The 11,650-nt window shown below is 36.2% G+C and overlaps 1 protein-coding gene across 1 annotated transcript in view; it reads left to right on the top strand.

Annotated features, from left to right (window-relative positions):
* Positions 1-11,611, top strand: part of LOC107591191 (leucine-rich repeat-containing protein 7-like) — a 79,820-nt gene extending 68,209 nt beyond the window's left edge. The window contains exons 19-25 of the mRNA XM_016280273.1: positions 526-943; positions 2,098-2,247; positions 3,954-4,079; positions 5,487-5,720; positions 8,024-8,116; positions 9,020-9,094; positions 10,375-11,611. Of these exons, the coding sequence (XP_016135759.1) occupies positions 526-943; positions 2,098-2,247; positions 3,954-4,079; positions 5,487-5,720; positions 8,024-8,116; positions 9,020-9,094; positions 10,375-10,482 (1,204 nt within the window). The 3' untranslated portion in view covers positions 10,483-11,611. The remainder of the gene's footprint in view (positions 1-525; positions 944-2,097; positions 2,248-3,953; positions 4,080-5,486; positions 5,721-8,023; positions 8,117-9,019; positions 9,095-10,374) is intronic.
* The last annotated feature ends 39 nt before the right edge of the window (positions 11,612-11,650 follow it).

Raw genomic sequence — 11,650 nt, 5'->3', positions numbered from 1 at the left:
GCGCTGCCCCACTGCGGGTACGCCTGTAGTTCCGTTGATGCCACTAGCGCAGTGTCTGGGAGCCTGACTTGAGCTACCCAGCCCGTCTCGATGGCTCCTGCGAACCGTCAGGCTCGGCTATGCGATTCAGTCACCCGGCGTCCCCCCCCCCAAGTTCAGTGGCATCCACTTCACAACAGTGAAGGCGGCCGATGGTCCTGTCTTGCGGGCGGAGGTCGCAGTCCTACTGGCAAAGGATGCGATAGAGCCGGTCCCTCCAGCCGATATGTAGACGGGGTTTTACAGCTCCTACTTCATTGTACCCAAGAAAGGCGGTGGGTTACGACCAATCTTGGACCTGCGTGTCTTGAACCGGGCCCTTCACCGGTTACCATTCAAGATGTTGACGCAGGAATGCATCTTCGGGTACATCCGTCCCTGAGATTGGTTTGCAGCGGTCGACCTGAAGGACCCGTACTTCATGTGTCGACCCTTACGCACCACAGACCATTGCCGTGGTTCGCGTCCGAAGGACGAGCATATCAGTACCCAGCAGAGCATGCTGGAACAACAAAACAGCTTGTCTACCATCACTGACACCCAGTTCCACAAGAGGAATGGTAGGTATGACGAAGATTACTCGTCTTATCAAGAACCCAAAAAGCCAATCATGGGTTACCCCACCAAGAGTCTGACACAACGTCGCCCCCTGTCTGCACGGAGCTACAGCACAGAGACATATGGGGCATCTCAGGCAAGACCAGTGTCTGCCCGACCCACCATGGCTGCACTGCTGGAGAAATTGCCTTCAGATTACAATCTTAGTACATGCATTGAAAAGAGCCCTGAAGCAGACATGAAGATGAGACCTGTCCTTCAAAAACAAGAGGACCCGACCTCCAAAATGCCAGTAGATTGGAGACAGCAGCTGCTTAGACACATAGAAGCCAAGAGGCTAGACCGGGTGAGTAAGCAAGCTTTGCTTTTTGTTCTTCTATGTAAGTGTTTGTTGGCTTGGACTTTATACAACCTCTCGGGAATTTTCAAGAAATAAATTCTTTTAAAATGTTTAATTCTTTTAAACCATTCTTTTATTCTGTCTTTATGAAGTCATTATATATTTGTTAATAATTGTTGAGATCTCAATAACCAATGTTCTCAGTTTAGTTTTGTATTATGTACTAATATGATTTTATTATAACAAGGTATATCTTACTATCTTATTAAGTGACTACATCTTTCAATGTTTTATATAATATGTTTGGATAACACATTACAGACAAAGCTTAAATGAAGGCTTTTTAGTGAATAGACTCATGAACAGTGAGGTGAATCTCATGTGAACCATCAAGAAATGTCTGGGACATATTTCACCCCAAAATCAAAAGAAAAGAAAAGGAAACTATATTCTGTTCTAAGGTTTCGGTTTTTTTTGACATTTTAAATTTTTATTATTTTATACAAATTAAATCAAATTCTACCCTTTCTCAATAACATTATATTTGAGAGTAAAAAAAAAATCTATATTTTTTTTAATTAAAATTAATTTTTACATTATAATAATATAATTATAAATTTTTTTCACTTTATGATAATGACTTTTTTCACATTAAAGTAAGGAGATTTTTTTCTCACTTTTAGTGATGATAATTATGAAGGAAAATTAATTGACCTGAAATTAATTGTCACAATACCAAAAATCCTCAAATGGCTTCAAATTCTTTCTGCAAAATATAAGTTCTTTTTTCTTTTTCTTTTTTTTTTTTTATTGGGGTGGAATATAACCCTGAAATTTATTTCCTGAGATTTACCCAGTTATGTACATGCACCATTGTTGGTGAGCCTTTGTTTCTGTGTAAGTGGAATACAGTACTACAGCATACTTCATTGTTCACAGAAATTAGTCCCACACTGCTGCTATTTTATGTAAATGTAACCACTGTGGATCACTAATGTGTCACGTGGGCAGTAATGACGTACTGTTGTTGTTCTGTTTGTCAAGCTTACTCACTCTGTTACAGCAATGTGCAGTCCAGTGTATCCCCAGCCACAGCCTTTTGACCTTTCTGTGTGGCACACCCATTCACTCATGTCATGTGGTTGTTTCCCTCCAATCAGAGCGCTGTCCTTAAGCACAACACAGTAAACTTCGGCATGCTGTACTCTGGAGGCTATGCTGCACCGCATGCCAGCAGAAGCATGACAATAAACTTTTACAATAACACAAAGCATGAAAACCAAACAACTCAGTGGCTACCTCTACCAAATGTGAGTATGAAGCAACTTCAGCCCCAGTTTCAGCATGAAGAAGTCCTATGGAGACCTTTTTTTAGATCTCTCTTTTGAGCGGCTTCTGCTTTAACTTCTAAAACAGTGGTAATATAATCATTTTGGCTCTTTGTTATGTACACTATAATAGCCTTTCTATAAGGCAGACCATCTAATACATTTCACAGTTTAACACTTATCAAACACCACCTGTTCTGAGTTCCAGGCTAGACACTGTCTCTCACTGTGATGTTAAACATATATAGGTGTTTTCTGTTGCATGTGCTCAGTCTTTGTGTTTGGTCTATGCACTACAGTCTTCCTCTGTCTTTAACTCACAGAAACAAAACTATCTGTGACCAACAGCAGAGATACATTTATGAAAGGCCTTCTTGATCTTTATAAAATACAACCAAATGTCAAATTTAGTCAATCATGCTTAAAGGGTTAGTTCACCCAAAAATGAAAATTCTGTCATTAATTACTCACCCTCGTGTTGTTCGAAACCAGTAAGACCTTCGTTCATCTTCGCAACACAATTTAAGATATTTTTGATGAAATATGAGGGCTCTATGACCCTCCCATAGACAGCAAGGTTACTACTACATTCAAGGTCCAGAAAAGTACCAAGATGATTGACAAAGTAGTCCGTGTGACATCAGTGGTTCAACTGTAAAGTTACGAGAATACTTTTTTGCGCAAAGAAAACAAACAAAAATAACAACTTTATAAAATAACGCCACACGCTCGCGTCATGATACTGTCGTATTTTTGTTTTCTTTGCGCAAAAAAGTATTCTCATAGCTTCGTAACTTTACAGTTGAACCACTGATGTCACTTTAAACAGTCAGGGGTGAATTCACTAAATATTGACACCAGTGCACAGTTCACCAACCTCCATTCACTTATTCACCAACAGGTGATTGGTGAATACTGTAAGTGAATAGAGAATAGTGAACTGCACAAATCGAGTTCAGGCAGGTGCTGAATTAGCTCTGTGCCATGAGTTTTTGTAATTTATTTTAACGCAAACATGCCTTTTTGTAAATTCATTTCAAATTAGTTTCAGCATTCTTTCAGCATTTTAAAGTCTCTGGATTGCAGTGGGATATGCTTGTTGCAGGAAGTTAGTTGAACAAACTCAGAGTAGGTTTAGAGTTGACAAAACCAAAAAAAAAAAAACACCCAACCTGGTTTAGATCAAGTTCAGCGGGCGCACAATGCTGGCTATAAATGTTCTGTCAACTCAGGGTTTGTCCTGAGTTTATAATTAACTCTGGAGTGTTAATAATTCTGAAGTTTAAAAAATTGTTATGAAAAATATTTTGAATTTAAATGCATTTACAAGGCAGAAAGAAACTCCGCTGCTGCCACGGACATTTGGGAATGGTAGTTGAAATTAAATATTCAACAATTTCAATGGGAGTGAATCAATGGAATTTAATTTACTTCACAAAAAGATTCAAAGAAAAAATTTGTGTTGCACCATTATCTAATTATCATTGTTACTTTAATGAATTGGACACAAAATAAACAATGCTAAAAAAGGCCCAAAAGCCCTTTAATAGATGAAAGCAAGTGAATGGAAAGCTGATGAATAACAGTAGTGAACTGATAGTGTCCTTCTCAGTCTTGGTTCTTTAAAACATGTACATTTTAGAGCACTGTTTTGAATTCTGTTTGCTGACAGCACCATATCCTTTCAGACACCTTCACAACAGAGCAATATTTTAGATAATGGACAAGAGGTGGTTTCCCTGAATAGCCAGTGGGCCCCGTATTCACTGGGACGAAGAGACGTGCCACCAGAGAACATGAATGTCATCAAAAAGGTATTGATTATGATTATGAGTGTGAAAGAGAATTTTTTTATTCTATTTTTTGATACAGGATGGTTTTCTTTGTCATACTGATTGGTCAAAGATCAATTAGTGTTACAAATAGTTCTTTACATTAGCTGTGTTAACCGGGCAGTAAATACAGTAGGCTGGGCAGTAAAATTTAATATGTTTATGATAATTGTAAATATTAAACCACTGTAAAACATTTAAACATACTTTTTTATTTGACCATTAAGTTTCCTAAAGACCACATCATTAGTTTTATTTCAGTGAATCGATTTATAATTTATTCTGTGATTGACTGAAGTGTAAGTTTGACATTTAAGTTCAATTAAATTGTTCTAGTAAAAATAAATAAATAAAACTGGTGTCTGTAAAATTCAGGGTAAAATTCATACTTTTATTCAGCAAGGATGCATTAAAGTGACAGCAAAGATTTATAATTTTACAAAATGTTGTTTTGTTTTTTTTTACTTTTCTATAAAATCTTGAGCACAACCATTTTCAACACACAATAAGAAATGCTTCTTAAATCAGCAAATTAGAATGATTTCTGATCCAGCTTTGCCATCACAGGAATGAATTACATTGTAGAATATAAAATAGGAAAACAGTTATTTATGTGATAATCTATAGTAACACTGTAAAAATATGAAATATTATTGTAATATCAAAATATTACTGTTTTACTGTATTTTTGATAATAAATGCAGCCTCTGTGAGCATAAAAGACTTAATAAAATCTCAAGCTATATAAATATATTACAGTATACATGTATATACACAATGCAAAAATAAAAAATATATCCTGTAAAATTATCACTACCTGAAAAAAATGTCCCTGCAAATGTTTTTTTTTTTTTAAATAAGCTGTGCCGAACTGAAATGATTCATTGTATTTGTCTGGATCTCATTATAGTTTTATTATTTACACAATGCATTTTTTAGAGAGACACCCACATGTCTCAAAGTATTAAACCCTGACATGTTTTTCTCTTTAGTTTCTACAGGCTTACAGGCTTAACCTGTTCTCTGTGCAATAGACATCTCTGTTGTATCGTGATTGCCATGTTAATTTTTTCAAATGCCAGGGTTAATTACTACCTGCAGTCGTGATTCATTTCACAATGCATGTTCCCGCTCGGTCTCCTTAGCAACCTCAGTCTATCTGTGAATGTCTTTAGGTTGTCACTCAATATTATGGAACATTTTGCTTCTGCTGACACATTTAGTGTTGTGAAGAAAAGTCCAATTAAATTAATGCATCAAATAGGGAAATCAAAATGTCATAAGGTCCTGTGTAGCTAATACATGTCTTTGTAGCTGTAATGATAAGAAGGCACTTGCCATTTGTATGAACTCTACTTCATTAAACGTTTGCCTATTGTTTGCCCACAGCCTGGTGTTCACAATCATCCCCATCAACAACAGACTATGATGATGACCTCAGCCACCCCTCCTCACCGGACGGCCCGTGACCAGCAGTATGAGGGGGCCATCAACAAGGTGTCCATCCAGCAGTACCAGTCACCTCTGCCCATGCCCATCACCACCACCAGCCCCCGGCCTCAGAGCGCCCGCTGCTTCATCCAGACTAAAGGACAGAAGAGTATGGATGGCTTTCCAGAGCAGGTACAGGTCATCTCTCAGAATAAATTGAAATAAAATGCCAAGAAATGGACAGTTGCGAATCAAGACCAATCAAGATCCATGTCATGATCATGGATATCAATACAATGTTTCCTTGTTCTTCAAATATTCAGAGGGTTGTTAACTCTGAATCTTCTACTCCTTTTAACTAAGGCTATATCTACTTTAAAGCTGCAGTCCGTAACTTTTTTTTGGTTAAAAATGATCCAAAATCAATATTTGAGCAAGTACATGACCAGCCATCTTGTCAATCTCAATCATTTTATTCGAAAAATATCCAAGGTTAATGTCGCACTCAAAATCGCTATTCCATGTCTGAATTGTATGGAAGCCCATTTCAGTCAATAACTTAAAAACAAAACAAACAAACAAAAAAAAACGTAATTGCAACTTTTCACAATTTGAATTGGTTTCTCACAATTCTGAGAATAGAAAAAACATCAGAATTGCGATGCAGTATGTAAACTAAAAAATCTGACTTTTTTCCTCACAATTCTAAGTTTATATCTCACAGTGCTATTTTTTGTGTGTGTGTGTGTGTTTGTTTGTTTCTGACATGAAATAAAAATAAAAAGGATAATTGCAACTTTTTATCTCACAATTCTGACCATTTTTGGACCATTTTCTCTTTTATTTTAAGTTCATATTTCGTAATTCTGACTTGTCCCTCAGAACTGCGAAACAAAAGTAGATAACTTTGCAATTCCTCTTTTTACAGTTTTTTAAAAATTGGTTTGGTACTATTTTCACAAGTAAGGTGTACATTTTCAAAACTCTTAGTACAAAACTTTAAACTGATCACATTTGTTACACCACTAGTCATTCTTTCAAAACCTGATCTCATGATTTCATTGTAGTTGCACATATTTTCATGCCACATAATCATTGTTTCAAAACACAAGATCATTGTGATATGTATTGAGAACATTTGCATTAATCACCAAAACACAACAGTATGATCTTCTTTCAGTTTAGTACTTTTAACAATCAGTTCATTCAAGAGCAAACAATGCAAGATTCATGTTTCAAATCACCTTTGTTGCTGAAATAATTACAGTAATACAGGCAATAACTGTCATGTAAGAAAATACACTTACATTACCTAACTTGCATATCTCACATAAAATCAATAATGTTTGTAAAAGTATTTATCCAGTGTGTTATCAAAAGGTGTGATGAAGGTATGACATGGCCATAAGGTTTTGTGCTAGAACAGAGTTTACTGTCAATGCAGTAAATGTCCTCACTGTGCCATATGACTGAATATTCTAGCTGAATTTTTCAGATCCAGGGTAAGTTATGATAATGTGCAGTCTTTGCCATGGTAATGCTTCTATATACAGTATCACATGGCATAATGTAATGTAAAATGCTGTATTTGATGCCATCTATCTCCCTTCTTCTGATACATCTCTGATCAGTACCTCTCCCTTGTGTCCTGCTGTGTTCACAAATAGCAAAACGCACGGTTTTACAAACGAGGACGTCCTCAAAGGAAGGTTTTAGGTGATTTTGTCAAGTTTTGCTTACTTCTGGGTACCAATTTGTCTCCAAAATATGGTTACAGTAAGTAGGCACACGCACACACTTACAAAATAGTGGTTATCATCTTAGATAAATCACTTTTAGTGTAAAAATAATTCAGTGCATTTGGTTATCCCTAAATTGCAATCACGTTCTATAGAAACTAAATATCTATTAAATATCTAAATATCACCAAATTATTCACTGATTAACCTTAAAATGAGTTAGATTAAATAATAGACACATGTATTAAAATGAATGAGAAGACATGCTAATGAAAAGTTTGATATTAATAGCTTTACGAAAGGCAGTTGCTGTGACTGAAACATTTATATAGATGAAACACTTATTTTGTGTAGTGAAAAGGATATTTTGTGATTGTGTGTATTGTACTAACACAATTGAAAATATGCTGAAATGTTTGAAAAAAGTGCACTTTTGATGATCTGTTGAGATATTAGTACCAAGAGTTTTGAAAATGTACCAATTGCTTGTGAAAATTGCGCCAAAGCAATTAAAAAATAACTGTATTCTGTAACAATGCTTGTATAACCATAGATATCTATGGGTACAGTATGGGTCACATGACTAAACATCATCGTTTTCGAATACCTCCAGTTTCACAGTCCACACTACAACAAGAAAACGGCATTTTCAGATGTATCCACTTGGAAGACCAAAAACGTAGAGAAAGAGATGTGTTCTCAAATGTATCCAGATGAATGCCTTAAACCTGAAATTCTGTTTTATGTTGTCAATAGCTCTGTGTGAGGATTGAGAAGAACCCTGGCCTTGGTTTCAGCATCTCAGGGGGAATCAGTGGACAGGGGAACCCCTTCAAGCCCTCGGACATGGTAAGCCCATTTCACTCTCGTTTTAAAGGACAGAGCATAATGTAATATGCTAATTTCAGCATTTCATTCTCAGAAATCGCATTAAAAACGATGCTTTATATAGAGCAAAATCAAAGCCATCTCTCTTCAGATAGTAAAGTGTGCCTCTCAGTAGTCTGGAAACCTGCACTACTGCAATGCACAACCTTGCACACCAGCTGCCTGCATTACCTGTTAACCTTTTCATGTCTTGGCAACGTTTGGCGATAGTTAAAACAAGTGTTTTGTGACTCAAATGTTGCTGAAGTACATGGAAAAAAAGACATTCTGTTTCCATTTCATGTGTAGCTTTATGTTAGGAATGTGTATTAATATTATACTGTGTTTCGATAGAAACTGTCAATTTGCATAGAAAAGTGTTGTTCTTTTTTCCCCATAAGGTTTTCAACATAGCATAAAGATTGCTTGTGTTGTGTAATGTCGCTTTGGGGTTCTTCTAACAAGTCGAATCCCCGTGAGCCCCGAAGAAATGAAGTAAAGTTTGGTGGACTCTCAATATGTGGCGCCAATAATAAGACTTCATGTGTGTTGACATGGCGCATACTGATGGGTCCCACATGTAATTTAAATCTGTATGCTTTATAATCTCTGCCTTGATACCAGCACAAAAACAGTCACTAACACATACTCTAAAATAAAAAAATAATGAATCTTACATGTTTTGTTTTTCAGTTTAACCTTTGCATTTACTTGTAAAAGGTAATAATTTTATAGATGAAGGTAATTATTTTATAGATTGCCTTTGAATTTATGAGAAAAAAGAGAGAGAAAAACTAAAGAAAATCTAAATCCAGATTAAAAGGCAAAGATTCTAAACCATAGTCACCATGTGGTTCCTAACCTCATATCACTTTTGACTTATAGGGTATCTTTGTTACTAGGGTACAGCCTGATGGACCTGCCTCCAACCTTCTTCGACCAGGGGACAAAATTCTGAAGGTAACACTGTTCTCCATCACATTGTCCCACAAGTTGTGACAATGCATCTTCCGCCACACTGCCAGTGGAGGGCTTTGCATGTGGCATTAAATGTACAGTGTGTATGTGTGAGTGTGTGTGTCTTTGTGTCTCAAACAAGTGAGCATGGACTTCTGTTGTTATGTTTGTCCAACTTTGACGTGGTATTGTCTTGTCTGATGTAAAAGAACAAATTATAATATTTGAAGCCTTATAGTCTTAATAGCCTTAAGTATCGCAAGTAAATTAAATAGCATGAAATGATATATTTTACATTGAATGTGAATTTTATTAATAATATATTACAAAATGAATGGAAATCAGTGAAACAGGCTAATCAACACCACCAACTACCTCAATTTGCTATTTTACTTTTAACTTTGTGATGCAGATGAATCTGGTCTTTTGCTAGTGGAATGTATCCCTTCACCCTTCCAAAAAATAACTTTCTATATATACTATATGCAAAATGTTGGGCTTGGTAGGATTTTAAAAAACAGTAAAAACAGCATGTTCATGTTAGCTTGTTAATGCATTTACGAATGTTAAGTGTTACCAACTACTTATTATCAATGTTGAAAACAGTTGCGCTGCTTAATATTTTTGTTGAAACTGTGATATATTTTTCACTAATTAATCAAAAAACTATTTATTTAAAAAAATGGTAACATTGGAAATTTTTACTATCACGTAAATTTATCAATTTAATGCATCCTTACTGAATAAAATTAAAATTTAGAAAAAATATAAAATCTTACTGATGCCAATCTTTTGAACAGTAAAAAGTAATATAATTAGGAAACTTGTAGAACATTTCCTAAAAAAAAACACATTAAGTGCCAAACGAACAACACCCAAGTCTAAATTGCTATTCAGATAGTATCTGTCTTCCATATTTTGCCAAAGCAAAAAGCCTGGCATTACTGCCTAACTACAATCCAGCCTCTGTGTGCCTAAATAGCTTTCTGGAAAGTTATTGGGCTGTCTGGTTTTGTGTGTAGCTGTCAGTGTATGCCACTAGAATGGCCTGCAGAAAGCAGCTCCTTCTCTTTCCACAGATCCAGAGTGTCTAAAGACCAGCTTCTTTCCACCTTCTCTCCTTTTACAGCATGATCTCCTGTGTGCATCTCTCTCTTTTCTCTCCCTCAGTGTATATCTCTTTATCCTCTTTGAGCTAGGCCTTTTCCTGCCCCCCTCCCTCCGTTCTTCCATGCCTCTCCCAGTTCATTTTGTTTACCATGTGCTTCATTCTTGCATTGCAGGTCAACGGACATAGTTTCTTACACATGGAGCATGAATCCGCAGTGTCTCTTCTGAAGAATTTCCCGAAAACTGTGGACTTGGTAATCTTAAGGGAGAGCACAACATAAATATTTTTATAGCTTAAAGACTTCTCACCCAGATGGAACAACTTGTACATCACCTTTTATCTAGGAACAATTTTGCCAATTGCTGGACCAATGGCAAATTCCAGTGCCAAATGTACACTAGAGGACATATCTTATAACGTTACATACGGCTTACACATTCTACACAAACATACATTGGTTGAAATCTTTCGTTGATGTTGCTGATATTCTTCTTTATCTCAGCCTGTGGCTGTAAGTGGGCGCATTTTTTTCCTGCTTATTTATATGGCGTATTATTTTGTACCTATTTTTCCTAGCAGCTTTTCGGTTTAATCTTGGTGCATGAAAGCACATCTGCTTTTAAGGACATTTACCCACCATAACACTGCCTCAACTTTGTAAATGCCTTGTGTAAATATATACATTTACGACTCAAATGTGATAAGAGTGTAGAATGTGAATGAAAGACGCATTGATGATTTTCTAACACATCGATGAGTTTTTGTAACAGTTTAGAAGAGACATCCTTCTCATGCGAACAACAATTTAGGGAAATCGAAAAAGTCCCCTTTTAATCTTGATAAACGCTAACATTCTGTATTTGCACAAATCAAATGACAGAAAAGATTCCCCAAGCAATATTTCTTCCATTTTTGTGGCTTTCCTGCAGCACCCTCTATTGGTAGTCATGGATTTGTCCTAGCCCAGATCAGGGTGGGTCTTATTCACTGGCTAAGTCATGTGAATGTACATTTCCATGTTTTTTTTTTTATTCCCATGTTCCTTTGTTTGCTGCCAGGAAAATTCATACACATCTGGCAATTTATTGGCAACACAGTTTTCAACATAAAAATGTACTTTCATATCACAATACAGTTTAAGTGAAAGAAAAAGGCAAAAAAGCTTAATTCCAGTTGCTTTGTTGTTGTTACGCTGCTTTAAGGTTTTTAAATATATATATTTTTTTTACGGAATAACAAAGGGAATTCCTGTCATAATAAAACAGACTACATACAGTGTAAACATTTAAAGCTTTACTGATTAGCGCATGCTTTCAATCTTAAACTTGTTTTATTAGGATGCTTATTAGGGGGGGTCAATGTTTTTTGGAAAAACCTTTTACATAAGCATTGTTTTAGATCTCATTTGGCCTCCCACCCCCCCCCCCCCCCCCCCCCCCCCCCACTCC

This window comes from Sinocyclocheilus grahami, unplaced genomic scaffold, assembly GCF_001515645.1.
Source record: "Sinocyclocheilus grahami isolate Dianchi unplaced genomic scaffold, SAMN03320097.WGS_v1.1 scaffold138.1, whole genome shotgun sequence".
NCBI lineage: Eukaryota > Metazoa > Chordata > Actinopteri > Cypriniformes > Cyprinidae > Sinocyclocheilus > Sinocyclocheilus grahami.
This window is presented reverse-complemented; position numbering and strand designations above follow the sequence as displayed.